Source organism: Fulvia fulva, chromosome 2 (genome assembly GCF_020509005.1).
Source record: "Fulvia fulva chromosome 2, complete sequence".
NCBI classification, from domain to species: domain Eukaryota; kingdom Fungi; phylum Ascomycota; class Dothideomycetes; order Mycosphaerellales; family Mycosphaerellaceae; genus Fulvia; species Fulvia fulva.
Window position 1 is genome coordinate 5,809,153 of NC_063013.1, and position 26,658 is coordinate 5,835,810.

At 53.6% G+C, this 26,658-nt stretch overlaps 11 protein-coding genes across 11 annotated transcripts; 5 read left to right on the top strand and 6 right to left on the bottom strand.

Annotated features, from left to right (window-relative positions):
- Positions 1–458: 458 nt before the first annotated feature.
- Positions 459–2,786, top strand: CLAFUR5_03553 (Phosphatidylinositol 4-kinase lsb6; the record flags this gene model as incomplete). The annotated part of the gene is made up of 1 exon (XM_047902701.1): positions 459–2,786. The coding sequence occupies one exon, from the start codon at positions 459–461 to the stop codon at positions 2,784–2,786; it is 2,328 nt and encodes a 775-aa protein (XP_047758466.1).
- Positions 2,787–3,112: 326 nt separating this feature from the next.
- Positions 3,113–4,318, top strand: CLAFUR5_03554 (uncharacterized protein; the record flags this gene model as incomplete). The annotated part of the gene is made up of 1 exon (XM_047902702.1): positions 3,113–4,318. One exon carries the CDS (start codon positions 3,113–3,115, stop codon positions 4,316–4,318), a length of 1,206 nt encoding a protein of 401 aa, XP_047757479.1.
- Positions 4,319–6,186: 1,868 nt separating this feature from the next.
- CLAFUR5_03555 (Pre-mRNA-splicing factor CWC21) lies at positions 6,187–6,749 on the bottom strand (the record flags this gene model as incomplete). Its single annotated transcript, XM_047902703.1, has 2 exons — positions 6,187–6,466; positions 6,520–6,749. The coding sequence occupies 2 exons, from the start codon at positions 6,747–6,749 to the stop codon at positions 6,187–6,189; spliced, it is 510 nt and encodes a 169-aa protein (XP_047757478.1).
- A 250-nt stretch (positions 6,750–6,999) lies between these two features.
- CLAFUR5_03556 (Cell division cycle protein) lies at positions 7,000–8,310 on the top strand (the record flags this gene model as incomplete). The annotated part of the gene is made up of 1 exon (XM_047902704.1): positions 7,000–8,310. One exon carries the CDS (start codon positions 7,000–7,002, stop codon positions 8,308–8,310), a length of 1,311 nt encoding a protein of 436 aa, XP_047758464.1.
- Positions 8,311–8,401: 91 nt separating this feature from the next.
- CLAFUR5_03557 (Cytochrome P450 monooxygenase) lies at positions 8,402–10,258 on the bottom strand (the record flags this gene model as incomplete). Its single annotated transcript, XM_047902705.1, has 3 exons — positions 8,402–8,837; positions 9,214–9,845; positions 9,980–10,258. The coding sequence occupies 3 exons, from the start codon at positions 10,256–10,258 to the stop codon at positions 8,402–8,404; spliced, it is 1,347 nt and encodes a 448-aa protein (XP_047757480.1).
- A 773-nt stretch (positions 10,259–11,031) lies between these two features.
- On the bottom strand, positions 11,032–12,189 carry CLAFUR5_03558 (putative thioesterase atnL; the record flags this gene model as incomplete). Its single annotated transcript, XM_047902706.1, has 2 exons — positions 11,032–11,937; positions 11,992–12,189. 2 exons carry the CDS (start codon positions 12,187–12,189, stop codon positions 11,032–11,034), a joined length of 1,104 nt encoding a protein of 367 aa, XP_047758461.1.
- Positions 12,190–13,174: 985 nt separating this feature from the next.
- On the top strand, positions 13,175–14,308 carry CLAFUR5_03559 (uncharacterized protein; the record flags this gene model as incomplete). The annotated part of the gene is made up of 4 exons (XM_047902707.1): positions 13,175–13,205; positions 13,254–13,354; positions 13,404–13,510; positions 13,564–14,308. 4 exons carry the CDS (start codon positions 13,175–13,177, stop codon positions 14,306–14,308), a joined length of 984 nt encoding a protein of 327 aa, XP_047758460.1.
- A 48-nt stretch (positions 14,309–14,356) lies between these two features.
- On the bottom strand, positions 14,357–15,568 carry CLAFUR5_03560 (Epoxide hydrolase A; the record flags this gene model as incomplete). The annotated part of the gene is made up of 3 exons (XM_047902708.1): positions 14,357–15,109; positions 15,163–15,394; positions 15,468–15,568. The coding sequence occupies 3 exons, from the start codon at positions 15,566–15,568 to the stop codon at positions 14,357–14,359; spliced, it is 1,086 nt and encodes a 361-aa protein (XP_047757934.1).
- Positions 15,569–16,252: 684 nt separating this feature from the next.
- Positions 16,253–20,551, bottom strand: CLAFUR5_03561 (Transport protein particle; the record flags this gene model as incomplete). Its single annotated transcript, XM_047902709.1, has 1 exon — positions 16,253–20,551. One exon carries the CDS (start codon positions 20,549–20,551, stop codon positions 16,253–16,255), a length of 4,299 nt encoding a protein of 1,432 aa, XP_047757935.1.
- A 351-nt stretch (positions 20,552–20,902) lies between these two features.
- On the top strand, positions 20,903–24,810 carry CLAFUR5_03562 (Tuberous sclerosis 2; the record flags this gene model as incomplete). The annotated part of the gene is made up of 2 exons (XM_047902710.1): positions 20,903–20,994; positions 21,348–24,810. The coding sequence occupies 2 exons, from the start codon at positions 20,903–20,905 to the stop codon at positions 24,808–24,810; spliced, it is 3,555 nt and encodes a 1,184-aa protein (XP_047757936.1).
- Positions 24,811–25,459: 649 nt separating this feature from the next.
- CLAFUR5_03563 (uncharacterized protein) lies at positions 25,460–25,800 on the bottom strand (the record flags this gene model as incomplete). Its single annotated transcript, XM_047902711.1, has 3 exons — positions 25,460–25,550; positions 25,617–25,739; positions 25,787–25,800. 3 exons carry the CDS (start codon positions 25,798–25,800, stop codon positions 25,460–25,462), a joined length of 228 nt encoding a protein of 75 aa, XP_047757755.1.
- Positions 25,801–26,658: the final 858 nt, after the last annotated feature.

Below are 26,658 nucleotides of genomic sequence, written 5' to 3' on the forward strand. Positions count from 1 at the left end.
GCCGATTAAGGATGTTCTCGCGTCATCATGGTGTTCGGAGCGAATGCACTCCCTTGTCTGGCGCCCGGCAGCACTTTGCGGCCGGAAAGTCAATGAGGTGCGGCGGACTGACAAGATGCCCTCTTGATATTGCATAGCGATACAGTACCTAGTGGACATTGCAGCAAACAGAAGAGCAGAACGACCTGATTCTCACGGCGCCTTTCCTTCCCATCAACACATCAACACACCATCTGGCCGCGTTGTTGTTCGCGTCTGCGTTGGTAGATTGGCATCACGTAGCGCGTTAGTTCTGTAGCGGAGATCGGGCCGTTTGAGATTCACGTTTCCGCAGAGCCTCATCCTTGCGCCAGAGCTCCACCTGCCTTCCGTCACCCTGACCCTTCACATTCTGCCATACAACTTGCTGTACAAGAACGCGGATCCCATGATCGTCAGGCATCAGACCAGTCCATAACATGCCAGGCAAGCGACCTGCCACCTCTGGCTATGCCCGTATTGCACAAGCGGAGGAAGAGGACAGCTCCGACAACGAGGATCCCTTTAATGACCCCTCCAACACAATCTCGTTCCCGACCACCGACTATGCGCCTATACAACCACGCCGACGAGACTCAATACGACTACCGAGTGGCTCAAATTCGCCGGGCAGGCCCGGACGACGACGGCGAGCCAACAGTGGAGTCGACATCAAAGCTATAAATGCTAGGCTGGAACGATGGGCCGACGAGATCAAGGATCGTTTCAAGAGGAGAAGAGTGAAGGGCAAGACTTCAGAGGAAGAACAGCTGGAGATACATCACTCCGTCTTCCAAGCCCCCGACTGGATCCGCCCAGCGACGAAGGAAACCTTGGAGGCCGACTATGGTGACGAAGGAGAACGAATGTCGAAGCTGGAATTCGATGATCTCGTCGAGTCTGTCAGGACAGCGATCGAGTTGGGGCTTCATCCGAAGCTCATTGCCCAAGGGAGTAGTGGCTCATACTTTGCACGCAGTAGCGGCGGTAAGGTCGTGGGCGTCTTCAAGCCGAAAGATGAGGAACCGTATGCGAGCAAGAACCCCAAGTGGACGAAGTGGATTCATCGGAATCTCTTTCCCTTCGCCTTCGGCCGTGCCATGTTGATTCCGAATCTTAGCTATGTGTCAGAGGCAGCGGCTTATGTGTTGGACTGTCAGCTGCGGACAAACTTAGTGCCATACACAGATGTGGTTGGCTTCAGCAGTAAAAGCTTCCACTACGACTGGATGGATCGCCGAGCCTATTACCGTAAAGGACGGCCTCTGCCGGAGAAGCTAGGGTCGTTTCAGGTATTCCTCAAAGGATACAAGGGAGCTACTGACTTCTTCCGCGAGCACCCCTGGCCTGACCAATCGACTCAAAACTTCTCGAATGTTCCCTCGCAAAAGCGCAAAAGACGGAAACGGTGGGACGAGAATTGCCGGCCCAAGAGCAGAGGAGGCACAGACAATGACTACGACAGTGACGATGAGGAGGAAGGCACGAACTCTGGCTCTCAAAGTAGGCAAGAGCACGCATTTTGGAGCGAGGAGCTGCAGCAGAGTTTCCGAGAAGAGCTCGAGAAGCTCGTCATATTGGACTATGTTATGAGGAATACGGACAGAGGTACGGATAACTGGATGATCAAGATCGACCGGGAGACACAAAAAGCCACAATCGTGAGTGAGCCAATACAGCTGGATGGAAAAGCGGACGATGATGTCGGCTACCACAGGCGGAAGGAGAGCATGTCAGCAACGCCCAATGGTGAGGGCACGCCGAAAGAGAATGCTATACCCAGAGTCGGTGCCATCGACAACAGTCTGTCGTGGCCGTGGAAACACCCCGATGCCTGGCGGAGTTATCCTTTCGGCTGGCTGTTTTTGCCAGTGAGCTTGATCGGACGGCCGTTCTCGGAAAAGACCCGGAAACACTTCCTCCCACTCCTCACTTCGAAAGAATGGTGGAGTGAGACTCAAGTCAAACTGCGAAGGTGTTTTGAGATCGATGCGGACTTCCAAGAGCGCATGTTTGCACGACAAATGGCTGTCATGAAAGGACAGGCTTGGAATGTGGTCGAGACCCTCAAGACACCTGATCATGGCCCGCTAGAGCTCACCCGGCGCAATCGCGTTCATGTTTGGGATGATTTGGTAGATATACCTGTCGCAGTACCGTTGCCACGAGCCTCCGAAGAGATGCGCCGCAGGGCAGCAGCCAGTAATGCAGCAGACTCTCAGAGGCGAGCATTGGCCGTAGCGACACCGCCACGCCGCCACGAAGAAGAAGAGGAGATGGATATAACATCTACCCTCCAGCCAGGCACTGCGGCTAACAGTGCAGATCTTCTTGGACTGACGGGCACGTCTTTACCAACCGGCGTCAATCGGTTCAATCAATCGCGGCAGCCGTCCGCCCAAGACATAAATCGTCCTGAAGCACAGGAAGTCATCAAAGAGCATCTCTCACCAGAGCTACAACCGAAGGAACTGAAGTTCTCGCCTTCGACCTTGAACACCGGCACAAGACCAGGAACGTATAGATCACGGACTGGAGAGAATAGAATGAGCCACGACATCCCGCGCAGCCAGTGGCAGGCGAGTCCGCAGACACGAAGTCGAAGGTTCAGCTTGAACTTCTCGAGAAGCAACAGCTTGGGCGCGTTTGATGATGATGGGGACCTTGGTTATGCGGCTGCTGCGGATCAAGAGAGCAGTATGCGGAAGGTGATTGTTGAGAGGCTTGAGATGGTCAAGAGCAAGCCTCCGGTATTTACGTGGTGTTAGGAGGGTGTTTGAGATGTGCAAGATATCCCAGTGCTTGTTATACTTGTTACTATAGAGAGCGCTCCGGGGGTAGAAGGTCTTTTGGGCGGTAGACAGCACGACTACGATCATGTGCTACTGATGACTACATTGGACACTGCGCAGTCGAGAGAGAGTGGCTGAGATTCCAAGCTCTCGCGCCCCGAGCCAGGCATGCTGTCGGCTGGCGGCTTGGTGCAACGGTGGCTTGCTGGTGTGACTGCCAATAAGGTGGCAGTGCGAAGGCAGCACAATATATGTGTTCACATTCGCCGATCAGTGGTCACGCAGGGCTTTCAGTCAACAGCATGTCGACCAATGATACAGGAAGCAACAGTGCGAGATCTGTATCCACCGCGCTCGATACCTCTCGTCGCGAGATCCGCATATTGGCCATCAACCCTGCTGACGACCTCGACAGTATACTGGTGTGCAACTTGCAGACAGTCGCCTTAGACGACTGTACGCCTGAGTACCGCGACAGTCTTCGCTCCGGAATCGCTGCAACGGATGTCAAAACTGGAGCTCAATATGAAGTCTACTGCAGAGACTGTGCCTACGATGTTCCGTGCTCAAAGATCAAGATACCTCGGTGGCGATTCCGTAACCAGCGACTCTCTTGGTACGAGATGAAACGAGCCTTTGGAATGCATCCAGACATGGAAGACCCGACCGACGCCATGTCAACACCAGCTCTTACTGTCAATGATCCGATGGTACTGGTATCGGCACCATGGAGGACGGCTTGCGTCACGCCACGGTACACATGGGGTGACTACCAAGCTCTTTCTTACTGCTGGGAGTCAGAGGAAAAGGTTTGCAAGGTGGTCCTAAACGGGTGCACTGTCTTGATCCCTAAGAACTTGGCAGCGGCTCTCAGACGACTCCGCAGAACAGAGGAAGTCCGCTCCGGATTGAAGATCTGGTGTGATGCATTGTGCGTCGACCAAGATAATATCGCCGAGCGGAATCATCAAGTCTCGCTGATGGGCAATGTGTACCGCGGTGCTCTGGCTGTTGTCGTTTGGCTTGGTCCAAGTGGTGACGAAAGTCAAAGCGCTTTTCACAGTATGCTACAGCTGCATCATGTTGAGAACGCGTTCTGCTGGAATCCCGAACCTAGGGATCGGAACAACTGTGAGGATTGGCTACGCGGCATACCTTGGGTGGCTGTACTGAAGCTTTTCTCGAGAACCTACTGGCGTCGACTTTGGATCGTGCAAGAGTTAGCTCTCAACAACCAGATGACGGTCTTCTATTGCGGTGACGAGCAGATCTCCCAAGAGGCTCTCTCCATTGTAGCAGCACTTATGAGGGACATTTCCAGCACCATCACCATTACTCTGCTGGCGCAGCGTACGAGCAGTGGCGACAGCACTGGCAGCTCACAGCAATACTCTCAGCCAGAGATATATGCGCTTTGTGATCATGTGCGCGTTTTGTCAAGCGACGATGACTTGGAAATTGGCAGATATTCTGAACCTAGCACAGAAAGCAGGTTGCAAGGATGCTAAAGACAAAGTCTATGGTGTACTGGGTTTTCTGCCACAGGAACTGACCAAGGGACTTGCTGCCAATTACAACGTCAAGAAGCAAAAGCTCTATCTCGACTTTTCGCAAAGACTTCTTGAGCACAGTGGTCTTACCGGCCTGCTGTGCTGGGCACACAATCCGGCAGACGCTTCACCCTCCTGGATATCAGACTGGACCGTCAAGTTTCCTCGCAACCATGTGCAATGGCTAATGAGACGGGACTCTGCGCGGAATACGGACTTGATGGCAAGGCCTTGGATTTCGCGGGAAGTCGGGCAGCTATTTTGCAGTGCTGTGGTGGTCGACTCGGTCCATCTGCTCTCGCAACGAGACGAAAGCACCTATGAGGAGGGACTCCTGTGCTCAGACCAACATCCCGGCCGTTTGGATAGGAGGTCACAGCTTGTGGGCCATCGCTATGGGCCATTGCTGCAGCAGGCTCTTGAATTAACCATTTTGATGTCGCACCCAAACAGTCGAACAGTCTCGGTGCCATGCCCAGAACAAGACACAAAAACAGACAGGGCCCTCAGCGCGATCTACTGGACAGAAGACTGTAGCACCAATATTCGAGGATCGCATCGTTCTTGCGCAGTCTCCGAGGCAATGCAGTCGGTCACAGATAATCCATTGTGGGAGTACTTTGATTCGTTCCGCAAGTCGAATCAGCGTCTTGACATATTCGGCACGCCATTTCGTGATTTCTTCTTGTCGGAATCTGATATCGCGAGAAGGAACCTGGACGGCCACGATGTGGCCAACATGAGACTCGCTGTTCTAGCTCTTGAAGGCAGGAGGCTGGTCACAACATCGACAGGGTACCTTGGCCTGGTCCCTGAGCAGTCAAGAAAAGGAGACTTGATCGCTGTGCTTCGTGGTTGCAACTTCCCAGTGGTGGTGCGGCCGCTAAAGTGCGACCTCGAGATGGTGCGCATGTCTTGTCGTCGCTACAGATATATTGGCGAATGTTACGTGCATGGCTTGATGAATGGTGAAGCAATCGGTGGGAAAGATGCTGGCAAGCTGAGCGAAGCAATGATTGCGCTGGTCTGAGAGCAGCTCCATGGCATCGCGGCGCTGCTGGTGCTTTCCATGCCTGCGCACAGTGCCATCAGTATGTCCTTCCCTGATTCGTATATCGATATCGCCTGGCGGAATGAGTGATGAAGGACCAAGGTCGCCGTTACAAGATCTTTCCAACTCGTGCATGTTCGTGTGGGACACCGTGATCACATCACATTCCATGCGCACTTTTCTTCGAAGAACGCCAAGGCTCATCCTGCTCTCGCGACCTGGCTCTGTGCCTCCGCCCATTCATTGGGATCAAGGACCAACGTTCCTACGCAGAACTTGTCTTTGTGATCAACCTTCTTGAAGTAGAGGCCCACTGTGGCTTCGGATAGATCTCCTTCATACACAAATCGGTCATCCTCCTTCCTGCTCCACTCCTTGGCCACGGCGTCCAACAACTCCTTCAAGCGAGTGCCTGCGCTGGATGGTGGGTGGTCGTATGCAGGAAGTGGAGCGAACGAGTGGCTACCACGGACAGAAATCAGGCGGAAAGGCGGTGCGGCTTAGGGCAGTAATCAGCGGATAGCCACTGCGCATGTGACGCGCAAGTCGCGTCGGTATTGCGGTGTGGCGTTGCCGAAGCACAAGCACGAGGATGGCCGAAGCACAAGCACGAGGATGCTTGGGAGAAGTCAGTCGAAGGACTGATTTGTAGGCACGCGGGTGTTGCATGTGCAGGCTCACCAATCCACCAGTTCAATTCAAATGTTGCCTCTTCACCAGAACGCCTCGCTAAATTCCGGTGGCTGTCTCAAGGCGCCGGAGGGCATGCTGCACCTCAATCACGATCTCTGCCAATCTCGCCCTTTCCACGCTCTCGCTCCATCTCCAGCTTTCGCTCTTCTTGTCGCTTCCAATGGCTGCCCTCTTCGTAGTCCTTGCTGATGCCCAGCGCTCTTCGCAGCTTTTCACTCTCGTCCATCTTCGCTCGCGCCAACTCGTGCACTTGGTGGGACTTCAGACCCTTCGCGGCTGGGCCACCACCCGATGTGCTCTGCTCCGACTCCAGCTTCTTTCGCAGTGCATCGCATTGGTCGTCGATGTCGTCTTCGTCAAGCCTGCCAGATTGTTAGTATGCATGCATCGTCTCTTGCCTCGGAGTCACCCATACCCTTCATCTTCGAGTTTGTCGCGCAGCTCGAACACTTTCACCTCAGTCTCGCGCTTGCGATCGTGCTCTAGCATCTCCTTGTCGGGCTGTCGTTGTCGGTGCTTGATCGAGTCGATGTCGGTGGGGTATGGCTTGGGATTGTCGCGAGGTCGGAGATTGGCCGAGTTGCGCTGCACGTAGCCAGATGTGCCTGAACCTCTCGGTGTGGTGAGTCCTACGTTCGAAGACATCTTGGCAGTGTAGCAGTGAGCAGAGCGAAAGGTGGTTGATGTTGCAGTAGCGCAGAATCCATGTCATATGCACAATGTCCCCGCCAAACCTTCCTCACGTCGCAGTGAGTCAGTGACGCATCGTGCATCTTCACATGCGACTCACAACATGAATTCTAGAAGCTCATACTTCTTGCACCTGCACTTCTTCTTCTTCTTCTTCTTCTTCTTCTTCTTCTTCTTCTTCTTCTCTTCTTCGTCAACACCCGCCATGCCTTCAGCAACGATCGACGATATTTCAGCATCCAGCATAATGGCGGAACCAATCGACGACGATGCTTCTTCAAGCAGTACTCCCTCCACGTTACCGTTCCCGCCTGTCACCAAGTCCCAGATCATGCACTGCTCCTACCATTACTGGCATCCCAAATACAGAGCCATCACACCCAAGGCTAGACTGATCCCTCTCACACAACCTTTCATCGATTACCTACGCGCCGACGGAATCATACTCCCCGACGACGAAGAGCCAGTTGATCATTGGGACTCAGACAGTGGCGTCTTCTCTTCCTCAGACAATCCGGAGGCAAGAGATGACAGTGATGATGAGGAAGAAGTGGATGTGGCGGCAGACTGGAGAGATGTCCATCAATCAATCAAGAGCACCATCGACGAACTCGGCGGCAAGGTCATGCCCAAGCTCAACTGGTCTGCACCAAAAGATGCAACATGGATGAATGCAAACACAATGGAGTGTAGAACACCCAGTGATATCTATCTGTTGCTAAAGAGCTCCGACTTTGTTACGCACGATCTCGAGCATGCATTTGACGACTGCGTAGACACACCGGACTCAACAATATCACAACGCGACATTCCATACCACCTTGTGCTGCGGAAAGCCGTACCCACCTTCAACCCTTCTGTCGAGTTTCGGTGTTTCGTTCGAGAGCGAAAGCTGTTGTGTATATGTCAACGCGACCTCAACCACTTCGACTTCCTTCTCAACATGCAAGATAAGCTGCGATCGATGATCAAGGAGTTCTTCGAAGTAAGACTACGAGACTCTTTTCCCGACGAGAGCTTTGCCTTCGATGTTTACATACCACAACCGTACGATCGAGTCTGGTTGGTCGATTTCAACCCTTGGGCGCCGAGGACAGACCCAATACTTTTCAGTTGGCTGGAGCTATTGAGCATGGACGCACCTCAGGAGCCAGGACCCATCCCAGAAGGCCAGTTCGCTCGACTGTACTTCAATGCACCCAAGCCGGAAGGACTCGATACTGCTGCGTTAGAGGCTCCCGCGAACGAAATTGACGGTTCGTCAGAAGAAGAAGAAGAAGACGAAGAGGACGCTGATGAAGAGCTGTATCTGCCTGAGCTGCGTCTAGTCCGTAAGACAGATCCCGAAGCATACAGCTTCGCTACTCCCCAGTACAGCGCGCACAAGCTACCCAAGGACGTTGTCGAAGCTGGTGCAAGTGGCGAAGGGCTACGCGAGTTCGCGCGGGACTGGCAGAACATTCTCGAAAAGCGTCGAGGTGAAGACGCTGCAGCAGAAAGCAGTGACGATGATTGAAACGATGATCACGATAATGAACAATGGGTCCATGGCAGACTTGCTTGCTCTTCCATTGAATTGGATGCTTATGCCTAAGCACTACCGGGCTCTAACCTTTCTTTGCATAAGCAGGAGGAAGGTCCTGTCCGCTGCGCAACTGAATCTGGCCCGGCGTGTTCCTGGATGGTACGGCGGACTGTCTCGATGCAGAACTTGGTCCTGACACCGATGAAATAGCGCCGACATCTGGCACGGTCGTCAACAACTCATGGAGTCTCTCCTCGACGTGTTTCTTAAACGCTCTGCAAGCCTCTGCCTGTGTCTTGCCGTCATCGCTGGGCTCGATCTTCGCCTCGATGATGCCTCCTCGCATCGCTACGAGAGTGGCTACGAAGCGACCATTCGGTCTGCGGGAAAAGAGTAGTCTGAACTGATAGTCTGTAAGGTTGAACTTGATTCTGCCGTTGTCGGATAGGACACTCAAAACCGCGTAGATGAATTGCTCACGGTCGGCATCGTTGCGGAAGATCTTCTTGTCAACCCATCTAGAACTTCATGAGCTTGACAAAAGGCCCATCGAGGTTAGCGACCGTACTTATCATCTTCCAGTCCATGGGTGGCTGCGACGGGCTCCAGTAGTGCTGCTGTGGCGAGTTTCAGACGGTCAGGGACTAGTGTAGGGGCTGCCGTTGCTGGTGTGTTGGGATGGGTGGCGTTGTGAGGCAACGCAGGAGATCATCTCGCCATAATCTCGACCTCCAAGCCGTGCCTGGTAACCAGTAAAGTCAGCTGAATCGATCAACATGGGGAAGGAAATCATACCATTTCGTCGGGAAGCTGCCTTTCTCCCTCCAAACATGTCCTCCTGGACCAGGCTCTCCATCCAGCCTATTGAGCACTCTAAGGTCAAAGTTCGCGTACAAGCTTGCCAACACTTTACTCATGCTCAGCCACGCAACATTCTTGCCAGGGCACTTCCTACTCGGACCACCAAAGCTCAGGTTTCTGGTCGTCATATCACTCAACTGCGCCTTGTCGGCATCCAGAAATCTCTCCGGCCTGAAAGATTCTGGCTCTGCGGCGAAGATCCGGTCATCGATGGCCAGTTGCTTCGATTGCATGCCAACTGTGTAGCCACCGGGGACGTAGTAACCATAAATCTCGATACCCGCTTTGGGTACGATGCGTGGCAAAGAAATAGCAACGTTGGGCCAAAGACGTAGTGCTTCGTGGATGCAGGCTTGGAGATAAGGGAGCTTCACTGCTTCGTTATAGGAGACGGGAACGCCTTTGATGACGCTTCCCGCCTGAATGGCAGCATCCATCTCAGCTCGTACACGAGCGTTGGCTTTCGGACTCATGCCAATTCCGACAATCACAGCGGCGAGCGTCCAGGACATTGTGTCTACGCCAGCTCCGAGGTTGGTAATGGAAAGACGAAAGCTCCACGTCAAGATGAACTCGGAATTCGATCTGCTGAGCTGGTGCATATCGTTGTGAAGACACGGTCTGAGCTGCTGGCCTTCATCCTCGGCCTTGGAGTGCTCCATCACCTTGGCGACACATTAAGGGGACACCGGGAGGTTGCTGTTCTTCAGCTCGAAGACGATGTTCCAAGGCATCCAATATTTGTCAAGGTAATTAAGCCATGGAAGATACCCGATCCAACCCCACCACTTCCACGTACTGTACGATCCATGTTTGCCATGTGATCATCGTCGCTGCCCTTCTCGATTGCGCCGTACGGCTGGCCAAACGTGAACTCGGTCATCATATCGACATTCATAATCTCCCACGCGTAATAGATATCCATGGGCCGATCGGTCATGGTCTTGAACCGTGTCAGCAATCGAGTTATGTTGTTGTCGATCAGATGCTCGTGTCTTTGAGCATTGCTGATTGAGTAAATTGGCCCAGCAAAGCGTTTCTGCAGCCTCAATTTCTCGATATTGTCCTCAGATAACATATTAAGATGTTCCCAGTTGTTTTTAGTGGCATCTCTCGGTGCTTCATAGAAACGTCCTTTCGTGAACTTAGTCCCGGCACCGTACACTTCTCAAAAGTAGTCCGGGTTGGAGAAGATGATCTCGTTCGGCGAAATGCGCACGACGGTTCCATACTGTTTGTGCAGTTTGAGGTCCAGGCGAGGTCGTCGTTGATGGAAAGCTTGCCATACGATCCATGGTGGAGTTATGCTTGCAAGAATGGGCCCAGGTACCTTAGCCAGTGGATGGAAGAAGCGATTGTATGCGATGTGGGCTACTAACAGCGCCAATGGTGTGTATATGATCCACATTGCTATCGATGGCGGTCAATCTGAGATGACTTGCGGTCGCAGCTAGATGTTACCTCCAGATGCGCCATAGGATGATCCTGTAGTGCTGCCCTGATGGCCTTTTAGTCAGAACGGTCAGACATCCTGAAGGATGAAGTTTATTTCGAAATGCCATCCGTCCAGTACTACCTATATAGGATGTACCTTATGATGTCAACCAGAAGGATGCCAGTAGAGATGAAGGACCGCCCACGCCATGCCTGCTGCCCTGATGCATGCTAAAGCTCCTGTTTGGTGCTGATGTCCCTGCTTGCATCCTCTGCGACAGTTCGCTCACAGTGCAAGTCCGCCCGGCGGCTGAGAGGTATCAAGTGTTCCTGTACATAGCATACATGTCTATTCTCTTACATGTATCGCTTTGGCATCCTTGCCGGGTATGTTCGTGTGCCTAGCAGCCAAGACCTCTACCAGTAATCCCCGTACTTTCCAAGCACATCACCACCTCTTAGTTCGCCGTGACCAGCATTCAATGCATCGAAATGTGTCGCAAGTTCCAACCCTCGCAGACGCTCCTTCTCCATATCGTCCCAAGTCCAGCTATCGTCAGCTAATTGTGCGGTGTGAGCCACGTCGGCTAATCTCGAGCTGACCTCGTCGACATCGGTTTGCGTGTTCCCATTCGCGGCGGGCGTGGCCGGTGTGCAGATGGCCGGTGTGCCGTTAGCGGATGCCTCGCCATCACGGGGAGGGAAGCCGATGCCTGCGGGCCTTGGAGGGAGTAGTCTCGACCTCTCCAACGGAATTTCGGGGTTTATCGTAAGGCGGCCCTTCTTGAAGACGTATCGTGCGATGGATGTCGCAAAGATGTGCTTCGTAAGATCCTGCTCCTCCTTCTTCACGGCTGCTTGGTGCTTCCTCGAGTTCTTCCAAGGCTGTAGAACATATGAGTCCGGCTTGATCGCCCCCTTCTTCACGATGTGCGAGATGGTGTAAAGCCACTTCCTATCCCAAGTCAAGACTCTGGTGTAGATCTCAAAGCTCTGCAGAGGCTCAATCTGACGCTGGAAAAAGCAGCTGACAGCGCCCAGTGCAACGATGTATTTTCCCTTTGCCTCGATGTTCGACTTTGGCAGACCTTCTTGGTCGCCGGAGTTGAGTCTTGCCAGTCCCGTCTTGATCACTGCTCCAATGTAATGCGCTCGGGAGACATCGAGGTCGGCGAAATAAGTGGAATTGGACTTGTGGAAGTTGTAGTCGGTGTCGTATGGCGTGTTGTATGAGTGCGTGATCATGGGAGCGAACAGGTGCTTCGGGGGTATGGGCCGTTTCTGGAAGTAGATCTGGTAGATGATGCCTCGCAGCACGCGGATCTAATCGTCGTAAGAAGACGTTCCAGTCGCGTGAGATGCACGGAGATGACTTACATGCCAAAAGCCAGGCAGGTGCTTCAAGTTGATCAGAGCCGCAGCCCCGATCAATGCCTTGAGGATAGTTGAGCTCGCAGAAGTGCCCAAATACTTCTCAATGAAGTCCTGCACTGCCGGATGTCTCCATAATGCGACCACTGCTCCAGTGAGTGCCAACGTGCCCGCGACAACGGGAACTTTCGTCGCTGCCGACATGTGGCAGGAGGGGAATGGGTATTCGAATGGTGAGGCTCAATCCGGCATCCAGAATACATGTCAGATGTACATGTATCGACGGCACTGTCCCGACTCCCCCCAAGATGACGTAGGTCGAGGCGTGAGGAAAGTGCTCACACGATTGGAGGCTGCGGGAGGGAGCAAAGGCACACGTCTGTGGTTATAAGCATTTTGCTCGCACTAGAACGCGTGCCATCACATGTGACATGCCAGTGTGCGGAGCGGACGAGCACGAATCTCATCTTGCCCAACACCCCAAGCATTCACTCGCGACCGAGGGATCCCGATCTCTTTGGGGCCCCGCAATCGCCGTCTTCGGGAAACGCGAGAACGACGGCAGGCACCTCCTGACAACAACATCCACCTCTGCACACGCGTTGATATGGGACCCTTTTGATGGTCCTGGGAGCTGGGTCGAAGCACCATGTCGAAACGCTCGTCATGGCACTCCGTGCCGATTCAGCAGCTCAGCACCCAACGACTCTCGCGAGGAGCGCATACACTCAGTCCAACATCTCGACTTGGCCCGCACATCAAACATGGATCACAACCGTACATGTACTTCTGAACGTGTGAACGGGATGCTTCGGAAGAGTATCGACTGCGAGGTCGCTTGCTCGCGAACCGTCTACCGAAACAGACAGCCCCCCTGAAGGCACGACGCTTCATACCAGCCGTGCTGAAAGTCCAGACACATTTACGAAACGTCTCACGTCTCAGCTGTCAGACACCCTCGAGGGCGAGTAATTGTGTCAAAAGTGCTTGGCTATGACCATAGGCCGACACGTCTCTGTCGAACACAGAGTTCAACCCACTCAGGGACCGACCTGGACAACGACAATGCCTTGCAGTCCTTCTTGATGACGATTCTTCTATACTAAGCAACAGCACGTCACCTCCTTCTTCGACCTCATGTTCACAATCACGTCGCAAAAACGGCGTCGTCGCCAGCTACACCTTCCACATGGCTCAAGCGGTCCTGTATGGCGATGAAGGTACGCTCTTGGTGTGCCTTACCTGGGCATGGACAGGCATCGCTACAGTCCTGGTCCTCATACGCAGCGTCGTAGCGTCTCGTGCCACTTCTGACCGCCCTTCGTTCTCCGCCATCAGATGGGATTGTCTATGGGTGATGATAGCATATGTAAGGACCAAACCCTTCGCTCACGAACAAAGATACTGATCTGGCGAAGGCGTTGGCATTGGTGGCACAATCTTTCATCACCGTCAGTTATCGATATGCCGTCGAGAAGAGCGAAGACGCATACGAACAGCTCAAAAGCATCCTGTACTGGAGCATGTGAGCACCCAGAGGATTATGTCTGTAAAGACAGCTGACTGACTGTCCACCAGCATTGGCACCATGTTCAACATCTTCTCCATGGCGTTCGGTCGTCTCAGCGTCATTGCACTGCTACTCACACTGCAGGGCACAACAATCTCACTAGGCTGGCGTCGAGCACTACAGATTCTTGGAGTCCTCCAACTCATTATCAGCGCGCTGCAAGCCTTGGTCACAATCTTGCAATGCAATCCACCTCGCAAGGCTTGGGATATTGCCGCCCCAGGGTCCTGTCCTCTTGCTGAGGAGACCAAGCAAATTGGCTATGCTTCCGGTGCGTTTGGGGCCTTCTCGGACTTTGCTCTGGCCATCTACCCCATCGTCTTGATCATTGGACCTCAACAGCAGATGAAGCGCAGCCTCAAGGTAGCAATCTGTGTCATCATGAGCGGAGGTGTAGTCGCAGGAGTTGCTGGCATCGCAACTTCAGCTCTGGTCAAGGACGTGACATACACGGGAGGGTATGGCACCGTGCTCACCTGGACGCTGACGCAGACTTGGTTCATCATCATATTCGGATCTCTACCAACGATCAGACCAGTCTTCGTGGCGTTTGGCGAGACCCTGCGCATGTTGAGCGCAAGACTCAAGAGTCGACTGGTAAGTCACGAAGCCACGGACAGGTCAAGCTGGATAGAGCTGGAAGACCAGAAGCAGCCTGGAGCTCAACATCGGCCCGATGCTTGGCTCGACACGCACACGACTCAGACGACGATCAACTCTAGCACGGAGAGACAAGATAGCGTCATGAGATGACGAGAGGTACAAGAACGAATGTATGTTGACTTTGGCAGCTCATCAGCTTCAGTGCTTCTGCTTCGCAATGGGGCTGTGCCAATGGGTCGGCCAATACTCCGGCAGACTCTCCAACAACCACTTCGCAATGACACCATTCGTCTCTTCCGCCTTCTCCAACTGAACCCAGTGACCAGCATCAATCGACGCCATGCTAAGATCCTTGCACAACTCCTTCATCGGCTCCGTATTCCTCGACCCATAAGTATCACAAACAGTATCGTACTTCGCCTCAATGAACAAGACCGGCATCTCGAGAATTCCATCGTTGACAGAATTCTTCAAGACCCATTCGCGGTTCGCCTTGTGGTTCATGTAATACGCATCACCACCGAAGAACCCCGTCCTCGCCATCGCCTCCTCTAATTCCTGCACATCCTCCGCAGGCAGGTTGTCCAACGTCGATGCACCAGTCGGAATCTGGTCCTGCGACGGCGGCTTAGGGGCTCCACCCATCCAGCCGCCGTCTTTCACGACGGTCGCGGTCCTTGCAGGTTTGTCCAGATTCGCGGCCGAGCCCTTGATGAACAAGACCCGAAGAACTCCAGCTGGGTCCGCATCGAACCAGGACGTGGCTTTCTCGAAGTCCTGCTCGTAGAAGACTTGATACGACCACTGGCCGTATGGGAACTCTGCCTCGGGGTACTTCTCCCGATTGACGACTTTCATGAGTTCCTCCAGACCCAGTTCGAGGAGACGGTATGGGACTGCTAGGTTTATCACGCCGATACAGACTTCAGGATGAACGGCGGCGAGAGTCCACTGCACAACATCAGTTCCATGGGTGTTAATAGAGTCTCAGCAATGATACGTACAAGACACCCACTACCCCAATCATGAGCCACCCAGACTGCCTTCTTCCTCCCCGTATCAGCCAACAACGCCAGCAGACCTTGCGAGATCTCACTCTGCGCATAGGCAGAGTAGACTTTGTTCGCCGTGCTCTTGCCATAACCCGGCATATCTGGAGCGACGACTCGGAATCCCAGACCGGCAAAAGTCTCCAACTGGGGTCGCCATGTTTTCGCAATCCCTGGCCAGCCGTGCCTTCAAACGAGGATTAGAATCTGTACCGCAACGTCTCCAATGTGAGGGGATCTAGTCCGGTGGGTTTACTTACACGAAGATTATCAGAGGGCCATTTAGAGGGCCAGCAGCGACGTAGTGGATAGTTTTCTTGCCATCCGAGTAGGAGACATCATGTTCGGTGAGGTGGACCATTTTCGTGGTATGACGCGGTGGTGGAGGATTGATGTGTGAGCGGAAGGTGAGGTTGGAGCAAGAGAGAGGCTCCTATTCAGACTTGCAAAATGGGTGAGACCTCCAGCCGCCTCTAGAGGATGGTCCTTTTCATGTCTTCGCGTAGCTAACTCCTTAGTAAGGCTAGTTATAAGGCTGCAACACTCGACGTAGATCCGACCTTGCTTTGCCTACTATATACGCTTGTTTCTAGAGCCTTATCCGTTGTAAGCGATGCGGTATTATACATCAACTCGAAGTTCTTCTCGGCTTGGCAACGATTAGTTTCTGGACTTTGGGTGATCCGGATTAGAGCCGGTCGAAAGAGGCTTCTGTGGAGAACCCTGCAACAGGTCTCACCCATTTTGCAAGCTTGAATACTTCCGAGGTTGAAGTGGATCTTTCCTTATGTGGTAAGTTGACCGGTCGGTAGGATATAATAGCCGGTCCGTCGATTAATGCGAGCCTACCTCCTACTTTAATGCTAGTACAGGCAGGGGCTTGACGGGAGTCTTTGAAGTAGTGCGTGGATACTTGAGGAACCTCGTATAAGCACGAAAGATGTGCTTGGTTATGCTAATCCTGTGCATCACCTGATCTGTGATCGGTATAGGGCAACAGTCTGATCTGGACCTGATCTACTGTCGAAGAGCGATAAAGTGCAGTTTAAGCAGTCTCAATCTTGATAGAAAGAGACTTGCTGCTATGCCACTGTCTGGTATTAGCATAGGCGCCAATCCTCACAGGCTGTACCACCGCATCCAATTCCATGGTGCCAGCAAGCAACGGGCACACAGTAAAGTCAACAACGCTTTCTGCACCTTGCTCGAGAGGCGGAAGGACTCGCTGCAACGTGCCAGCCACAGCCATACGTTTTTCATCACGCCCAGTCTCTGGACCCCGAGGTGACAGCCGAACCAGCAAAGGGCCGGATCTGCTCCTCTCTTGATTTGTGATCTTGGTTCGGATGCTGATGAAATCTCCGACTTTGCATACCTTCTCTTGGGTCGTAACAGAGAGACGGATTGGCTTGCTGCGAACAAGCTCAATTGCCTCGGACGATAGTGACAAGCCGTGGACATCGGCGACACCGCTGCGCTGATCGACGTGCCACGCTACATGCAGACGATCCAGGAACCGCGCCTGCACTGACTTCGCATCATCGTCACTCGTATCATTACTGTCGAGATGCGGCACAATCATATGGACACGACGGACTTCTCCCGGCGTGATGGGTGTGTCCATGTCATCCTTGTCGACCGTGCGAGGCTTCGAGTGGGCGCCGCCATCGAAGCTGCAAATGTAGGAGATGGATCTCGGCCATGCATTGCGGACATCGTACGAGACCACCAGCGTACCGTCCTCATCGCTTTGAGCTGGGGTAATCTCTAGATTGTGAAGCTGCAGTGCAGCATTTACAGTCATGCTGATTGGTGCGGAAACCACTCGCGCAGATCGGGGATGACCGGATCCATTCGCGCAGTAGAAGAAATTGACTTGTGTAAAAGACAAACCGGCTTTGCCGCACAGCTGAAGTTCAAATGCTGTGCTCTCGCCTGGCTCAAGGACGGTCTGTGATGCATTCGATTCGGCTAAAGCTGATGTCGAAGCGCCTGCCTCACCATCAGCACTTGATTGGTGAGTCTGGTTCACGACATTCGCAGTGTCCGAGATCTCAAAGACATAAGCTGCCGTGGTACTATTGTTGCTCAATGTGATGCTCAAGCTTCGTTCCTCGCCCTCCAATAACATAAGACCATTTTCGGGAACTGAGTCGGGCTCGAGGAGAAGAGTCGGAAGAGAGCCGATGACAGTGGCAGACACAGTGCCCGGGACAATGCCTATGCTTCCCAAGTCATGTCTCGATTCTCCTTGGTGCGACGTAGAGACAGCCTCGAGACCCAAAGCCTTGACAGTCTGTGGAGCGGATGGAGACCATGCCTCGTCCACGATCGGGAATATCTGTGCCTGACAGCCCTGCATCCTGATTCTGCAGCCTGTCACTTTCAAATCTCCTGCAGACTTTGGTGTTATCGAGAGGGTAATCTGCTGGAGGCGTAGCGGACCGAGAGTTACAGGCTCGTGATAACACGACAACTCCACGCCCTCGGTGACCAGTTCTAGCTCTTCAATATCCACTGGAATGTCGAAGGGGTTCTGGAGGGTGACCAAACAGGCGGACGTTTCGCCCTGCACTAGCACCGAAATTGGCGCTACTGCCGTGCCCGGACGGCTGGCGTTAGGGTCATACAAAAGAGGATTGCCTGGACCAACCTGTCCTGTTAGATCTGCTTGGCTCAGCTTGGACCGGTCGATGACAGCCTGTGGGCCTCGGAGGTGTAGAAGCTCAACTCCACGGACCAGAAAAGGGTCCCAGTATGTCGCCCGAGCATCTGTGAGTCCGAGGTTCTTGGAGACGGCGACCGTGCGATGAATGACAGCGGCATAATGCATTTGCTCCTCCTTCGAGAATTTGTTCGCTGCTGATTTGTATGGAACAGCATCGACGGCAGCATTGGCGCCTGCTGTCCTGAGTAGAGATGATGTTAACCATAGCACACCCTGCGGATCTGGCGACGCTTCGCAGAGACCTGTGAGTTGTCTCAACAGGGCCAACTGTAGAGCCTGGCTCCCGAAAAGTTGCATGTCCAGATATGAGACGTCTTCTTCTACTCGCCGTTGCGTTTCAAATCGAGCACCGTAGATCGCGGACACATCTGCCATGAGGTCTTTGATGCCGCTAGTCTCTTCTGCAGTGGATAATAGAGTGTCCGTACCTGCATCGACAGAGAGACTTGCGGCTGGATGTATGCCCATCTCTGCCGCGCCAAGCTTCCTGGCTTGAACAAGAGCGCTGGTCAGTCTGCCTACAAGTTCTTTGATTGTGATGGCTTTCTTGCGTGCCATGCCTAGTGCAGAATACGACGATGCTATTGCTGCGAGTAGTCTTATGCTGTCTGCGGCCGATAGACCGTCATCTTCGAATGGCAAGGCTTGGGCGAGGATATCCGCGACTGCAGCCTTGGATATTCTGGAACTCGCCAAACTCGAAGCTCGATTCGACGCTGGGTTATGTGACGAAGCCGTCTCATCGAAATGTTTCTGGCTGCCAATAAGCTGTCTCAACATTGCGGGACTTGCGTGGCCTTGGACCGAATTCAGCTTTGTCAAAAGCTTTGCAACGCGAACAGAAGCTTCGGCTACAATGAGATATGGCAGCTCAAGAGCACCTTCCGTGGAACGATACAAGCTGAGAATTAGCCTCGTGAGCTCAGGAAGAGCTGCTGAAAGGCGGAACAGTTGGAGCTGCTGTTTTGTTCCTTCAGCTGCGGCCCTGGTCTCTGCTGCAATACGAGCGGCACTGGCTGAGCTAGAGCGATCTGCCACAGGGTCGCATATCGATGGAACAGAGAAGTCTACGCCGGACCAAGCAAGGAGTATCATGCAGACCATCATGTTCTCAAGACCCTTTGCATACCACAAATGATCGGAGAGTTTGCGCAAGGTAGTCGTGTGATCGAGCATGGTTCGCAGGGCTTCACTCCAATGTCCGGCAAGCATGTGAATCGAGCCGTATACGATTCCAACTCGTGCCTTGCCACGCGAGCGTGCTTTCTCTTGCGAGGTATTGGACCCGAAGCCTTGCACAGAGACGCGGTCCTGACTGGAAGCTCGTCCACTGCTCTTGACCTTAGCGGCAGGGTTACTAGACCTGCTTTCGGGCCGAGCGCTGGGTAAATTGGCACTGGGTATCTGATCGAAGGACGTTGCAGGTAAAGGCGGCGCTCGCGAAGATGGCGCCGATGCGGGACTGCCTTCATCAGTCGGACTCGACAGATCTACGCTTTGACTTGGCGTGCTGCGACCCGAGCTTAGTCGCTTCTCACCTTCACGCAAAGACGTCGTCGTCTGCAAGCTGCGAGCTGTCTGACCTGGTGTCTGAATGGTCGGTGAAGCAAATACTGCCTTCGCATACGTAGCGAACTCGACCAGGAGCCTAGCCGACAGCTCGCAGACAGCGGATCTAAGCGACGCATCATTATCGTCTTCGAGATTGTAGACATCGACAGTGTTTGTGATATCCGTGGAGGCCTTGTCACCAGCTTCCTTCAGCACTATGAGCTGGCGGTGAACGACACGAGGGTGACGCTCCTTCAGGTATGCTGCTGCGCGACCCAGCTCTTCCGCTCCATCTTCGTCCTTCTTCTGCGCGCCGTCGACTACTCCAATGACCAGCAAGGCGTCTCGGAACAGCTCGAAGGGCGACAGCGGCTGTTGCTGCTCGGAGGGTGCCGCCGAGGAAAAGCGGTAAAGTAGCGAGCCTCGTGGCGACAATTTCGGCGAGAGGAAGAAGCCATTGTCCTGCGTCTGCGTCTTCTGCTCCACGTCGGCCAGCGGGATGATGCTCGCCTCAGCCTGCAGTCGTTGCAACAGCCGCAGGAAGCGCTGGCGCTCTATGTCTCCCACAGGCAGCACGAGCACGCGGATATGCGCCGGCGAAACGGGCGAGAAGGGATCCATCCGCGCGACATCTTGCTCATTGCATCGTGGCGGCTGCGCTGCTGCTCCTTCGATCACGACGCCTCCGAATGTTGTCGGTCGGATGTGACAGGCACTCCTGTGGGTTGTGCCGTTCGTGCTGATGCTGATGCTGATGCTGATGTTGATGCTGGTGCTGGTGCTGGTGCTGATGCTGATGATGCTGAGCTGATGCTGATGCTGGTGCTGATGCTGATGCTGATGCTGATGATGCTGAGCTGATGCTGATGCTGATGCTGATGCTGATGCTGATGATGCTGAGCTGATGCTGATGCTGGTGCTGGTGCTGGTGCTGATGCTGATGCTGATGCTGATGCTGATGCTGATGATGCTGAGCTGATGCTGATGCTGGTGCTTATGCTGATGATGCTGATGCTGATGCTGGCAGAGTTGGCTGGAACAAGCTCCGAGTGAGATGCTAGCCATGTCGATCCCCCCATGCACCCGCGCGAATAGTGCGTGTGCCGGTACGCCATGGCCCATGAGGTACATGCCGCTAGGGACTACGGCTTGCTCTACGTGCAGTTCCGAAACTGTTGGACGTCCATCTCTCACTCACAACCGTCTGCCGCAGAGGAGGTGCTTCGGCCGATGCTATGCGCTCTGCTTGTTGACAACGGACTGTGCCTCTGACGAGATCTATTTTCTATTTCCTTGACCATCCGGACATGGCACGAAGATAGTGACATCGGGCAAGCCGGCTTCCTGACAACCTCCAACGATGCTCCTGCCAGGATACCATCCAGACCTCGCCGTCGAAGCGTCCCGGGCGTGTTCATGGACACACGGCATCGACATGATGCTCCGACAACACCGTCGGAATGGCCGTCCTCCAGCCTCTCCTCAACGCCGACGCCTTCATCGAAAAGGTACGCTTCCATCCTTCATTTCGGCACCGTGGCATCTGCACCTCGTGCACTGCTGGAGAGCAAACTTGAATCGAGCACGCGCTGTTTTGAGTTGCTGCAACCTTGGACGATGCTAGCTTTCGTTGGGCAGCTGCCCGCACTTTGATGGCAGCAATCGCTACAAAGCGTGACTTCTCGTTTCGGGGGCAGGCGGCACCTGCATTGTCGGCTCACCTGTCGTGAGAAAGGGCCATGTCACGCGCAACAAGGCGTGCTTCGTAGCCTTGGCCGGAAGCCTACTGTGTACATTCAAGGCTTCTGCAACTGCTGGGCTGTTCAGCGTCATTGCCCGCACTGTCTGACACACCTCGCAGCACTATCCCACCTTCCAAGCAAGTCGTCCTCAACATCGCCGCCTCGGGCGGAACACTATCAAACACCGACATGCCCTCTCGCCGCGAGATAGCACCATACGAGGCCTTCATCTGCGAGAGACTGACGCGGGAAGTCAGCAAATGTGATGCCTTGGGGAGCAATTCTGTGCAAAGTCCAGCAAGCTCGTCTACCCAGGCCTCACTCTCCGGCGTCTTGCAGGAGGCGGCCACGGCAATACAGTACCATGCCAAATGGTTCGCGCCTGCTGCCCTTTCCAATCTGCTGCAGACGGCGTTGAACGTTGCCAGCAGATCGTCCTCGACGGCGGACTTGTATGCAGCGTTGGATCTCATCGATACGGTTTGCACCTATTCTCTCCTCCCTTGTTTGGTGCCGGCGGTACGTTTCATTGCGTATGCATACTACCAAGGCAGTCGATCCAACAGACATAAAAGGCTGAGCCAGCACGCTTGGGCTGTTGCACAACATATCCTGGAATCGCACCTCGGGGGACAATTTGCAGGCGCATTGCTTCAAGTCATCAGCGACCCTTATGATGGCAGATCCAAGTACCACTTCGCTGCGAGCGTCGGAGCTTTGATGATGACCACCAACAAGCTGTTCGCAGACCATGAAGCACAAGCCCATAATATGCAACCAACGCAGCTCCTCATCGGCCTTCGCGAAACATCCATTGCGAACAACGCTATACTTCGAGAACAGGTCACTATCTTGCTAGGCACAATGCTCCAGGATGATGCCATTACGGATCAAGTCGAGGCGGACGCTGGTCTGGACATTTGGCTGAATCTGGTAGAGCGTTGCGTCGAACAACCGAGCGACAAGGAGGCGTTGGAGGTATTGTTCACCGGACTACAAACCAGGGTGGCTAGGTTCGAAGCACGGCATCATCCAGCTCTAGCTCAACTTTTCGTCCAGGCCAGGAGGCCTCTGCCTAAGAACCTATCTAGCCAACTGTTGGACCCGTGGCAGCGTGCATTGCTCCTTGAAGAAGAGACCGTTTGGACTTCCGGCTACCGCAGCATGCTTGGAAAGCTTTGCGATTCTTCGCTCTACCTGGAAGAGCTCGACGCTTTCATCACTACTAGCGTATCCGCTTACTTCCAGACCGACAACTTTATGGCAAGAAAAGATTTTGTTTATACTTTGGAGACTTTGATAGTGGACCCCACGACTGCTGCTCCCGCTGTGGACATTCTGGCAAGAGGTGTCGTACGAATATTTGCCCATAAGACGCAGAAAGAGAAATGGGAAGGACAGCGCAATTGGCTCTTTCCCTTGCTTTGTGGCCTGGCGAAACATAGTCTTGAAGCGACAAGGCTTCTGCTGAGAATTCGTGCCGACGAGGCTGGCCAGGGATATCTCGAACCAGAGCGGACGAACGAGGATGAAATGGTGCTCGACAAACGACCGAAGCCTACCTCCAATTTGTATGGCTTCACAGCGCTATCCCTCGAGGCTTGGGTCAGTGCAGTGGAAGGGATGATCTATCAGGAACCGACTCGATGGGACATATACAATGCACTTCTGAAAGACCTGGCGCCGCAGATTCGTAACCATGCCCTGTGGCGGGACAGGTCCGAGCACATCATCGCACTGCGGCAGGCACTGTGCAAGTGCCTTGATACCGACATCTTTCTTGAGCCTCCAGCGCAAGCTGGCGTCAGCAAGTCATACGTAATCGGACAGCTTCTTCAGATCTTGACAGCTACCATCAGCTATCATCGTCAGATACCCAGGAACGATATCAAAGCTGCGATCAAGACCGTAATCAACGTGGCTGGCTCGCGCGACCACACTGTCAGCATCCATTGCATTCATGCGCTGACAATCTGCTGCTATGAACTGCCTGAACTCATGGCTGGCTACATGGACGCGTTGATCAACAAAATGGCACGTATGGTGACTCAAAGGAACTTGGCACTGTATGTTCTGGAGTTCTTTGCTGGACTCTCCCGGTTCCGAGATCTGCAAGACAGGTTGCGCCGGGATGACTTCAAGCGCATATTTGGAGTCTGCCATAGCTACCTTCAGTCAGTGCGAAGCACGTCAGTGCTCGAACGCAAGCGCACACCAACAAGTGAACAAAGTGCCGCTTTGAGCAGCAGTACCTCTAGCGATGACAGTGTTCAATACGTCTATGCCCTGGCACATCATGTGATCACTTTCTGGTATATGGCGCTCAAGCGCGAGGATCGACATGGACTTAAGGAGTACATCACGAGCTGTTTGCGGTACACTGATCTCGAAGGGCATGAGCACATCGAGGATCAAGGACTGGTCACGATCGATCTTATGGATCGTGTCGATGCGGAAGAGACCACAACCACTCCCGGTCAAAGCATTTTCACGGAGAACGACGGCCGAATCATTACACGCCACCGTGTGACCGGAATACTGTTGATCACGACGGACACTGCTCTTAGGACGGGGAAGACACTCGTGACCATTCGAAGACCCTCTGGCACGGCCGAGAGACTAATACAGTCTCGCAAGCGCCATGACAGTGTGGTACCCGCAGACCTCGAAGCTCGATTTACCGCATCGGTCACGGTCGAAAGTGATGACCAAGACTATATTGCAGTCTTCCCTGAGGACGTTCTAGGACGAACATATGGCAAGGTAGCCATTCCTCGACCATCATCGGCACTCGGATCCCTGGAGATCATCACGCTGCCGGAAGAAGATGCGGTCGACCGTGCCATCAAGTCCTTCGATCGAACATCTGCACTGGACTCTCACAAAGCCGGCATCATCTTCGTGGGCGAAGAGCAGACTACAGAAGCCGAGATCCTGCTGAACCAGTCAGGCACTCCAGACTATCGCGAGTTCCTGGAAGATATGGGTTCTATACGCAGTCTAAAAGGCGCGACCTGGAACGCGCAAGGACTGGATCGCTCCCAAGATGCCGTCGATGGCGAGTTTACGATTGTGTGGAACAACGAGGTGACCGAACTCGTTTATCACATAACGACATATATGCCCCGTGACCCAGGCGGCGACGACCAATTGACAATTATCAACAAGAAGCGACACATTGGCAACGACTATGTGAACATTGTGTTCAACAACAGCGGCAATGACTTCCGCTTCGATACGTTTCCATCTGCCTTCAACTACGTCTACATCATCATCTCGCCTTCAGAGCGAACGAGCTTCCTACAAGCCCGAGAGATAACGGCCTCGAAGGAAAAGAAAGATCGCTTCTACAATGTCCACTGCATTACACGACCGGGGTACCCGAACCTCTCCTCGGCAGCTGAGGTGAAGGTCATCTCCGGCGCATCTTTAGGTGGCTATATTCGCAACCTGGCATTGAACGCATGCGTGTTCTCGGCGATGTGGCAGGCAGGCGATGACATGGGCGAGTACCCTTCATCCTGGCGCCAACGATTGCATATGATCAGAAGGCTCTACAAACAATATCAGCCCAAGTGGTAGAGCCCAAAAAAGGCTCTATAGAGATACCCAGTGTATATACCAAAAGTTTTGCTTTTCCCACTCATATTGTACCATGCCACGTTCTCACGCATGGCCTTGCACTATAGTACTCCACGCAGTGTTGCCATCCCATCAAAAACTCTGACTAAACACCCTTCACACTCACACATGTCATCGCCGTCACTGCACACCACACTAATCCCTCGAGCCATTCCGCTCCCGCTAAGTTACCCGAGACAATCGGGACGCACCAAGAACCACGATCTGTGAACAGGGTGTGCTGAAAACCTTCTGGCGAGACTGCGGTCTCCGAATACCAGCAGGGCGGTAAAGATTCTGCGGCACCGTTCTGCTGCTAGTGTGTTAGATGGAGAAACATCGCCGAGACCCGATTACCACTACGCAGGGCTACGCAGGGCTACGCAGGGCTACGCAGGGCTACGCAGGGCTACGCACGTTCCCGCGGGCGACTAGAAGCTGAAGAAGTGGACATGGATTTTTTAGTGGATTTTGCGACTGTAGGGTAACACGGCGTAGCTGCGCGAGCACCCTCTCTGTTTCTCTCTCTTTCTACCATGACTACTATGCGTGACTCGTTATAGGGGACGGCGAAGATGTGGGACGTCGTCGTCGGCCTTTGCTTCGACGATTACTTTCCGGGCTTGTATTCGCCGTCCTGTTCGGCATCATCTGGGCCGCCGTCTGCTACTGTGTCTGCAGTGCTCAGGCCACCGTCCTTGCTGTGGTGGTTGTCGTCAGCCTATGCATACCATCCAAATCTCACACAATAGATAGAGTGCACATACGCAGTACCACCGACATTCCTGTTCGGGTTGCCAGTGTGGCCCTCCTTCTTGTTCTCCTCGCGACCATACTCAAAGCCGTCCTTGACCTGCTCCGAGTTGCTCTTGTTGTGCTCAAGCTTATCCCTATAGCACGATCACCCATGCATTAGTGAAAGCCCGACCGACCCTACTCTGCAATGTACATCGTCTTGGTTCGGTACAGGGTAAGGTACCGAGAGACGACCGCACGGGGGGAAGGGAGAACATACATGATGTCTTAAAATTGCAATTTCAATGTCTTGCCTTGGGTGTGATGAAGAGTTGTCCAGAAGAGTATGGGAGTCTCAGTGATTCCATGGTAAAGTCTCGCCTTATATGTACCCTCGCTACAGCCGAATGCGCGAGACATGTCTGGGCAGCCATTGCGTAGTCGCGTGAGGTCTTGAAGGTTCCCGTCATAAGTGACGTTGCGTGGAGGCCACGCTGTGCAGTTTGTGCGCATGGTCGAGGACAGCCCGAGGGGGTGTATCGGATGCGGGCCATTCAATCGTCGATGCCTTGGCACTGTAAACCGGCTTTCTGTTCTGCTCTAAACTGGCAAATGCGTCACTGGACTCCTTCACGCCAAGACGGCTGGCCAAAGCAGGGACAGAGGTAAGATGATACTGTAGGAAAGGCTCACTGAGTTGAATTGTCCACCTCGTGGATTGTCGTCATCTAAAGTGTAGATACTGGATCACTGCCATGATCCAAATTCTACATACAAGTGCCTTACCTCCGTGATCTCCCAATAGTGATGAAGTTGCGAAGCGGATCGTAATAGTCGTAGAGAATGCGAAGAGCACTGGGTTGTGGATATTGTGATGGTCGTCGTTTCCTCCCCCGACACATAAAGAGAACAGTCAGTAGATTAGGCTTAAATTCGCCTGCCCAACGAAGTCGTGGCAACACCGTGCCTCCCATACAAATGAAAAGTTTTGAACATGGCCGCCCTGCGGAACGCTGCAATGTACGCCGACAGCGCCTTACTTCGATGGTACCCGCCCTAAACCGCCCTGTTGCT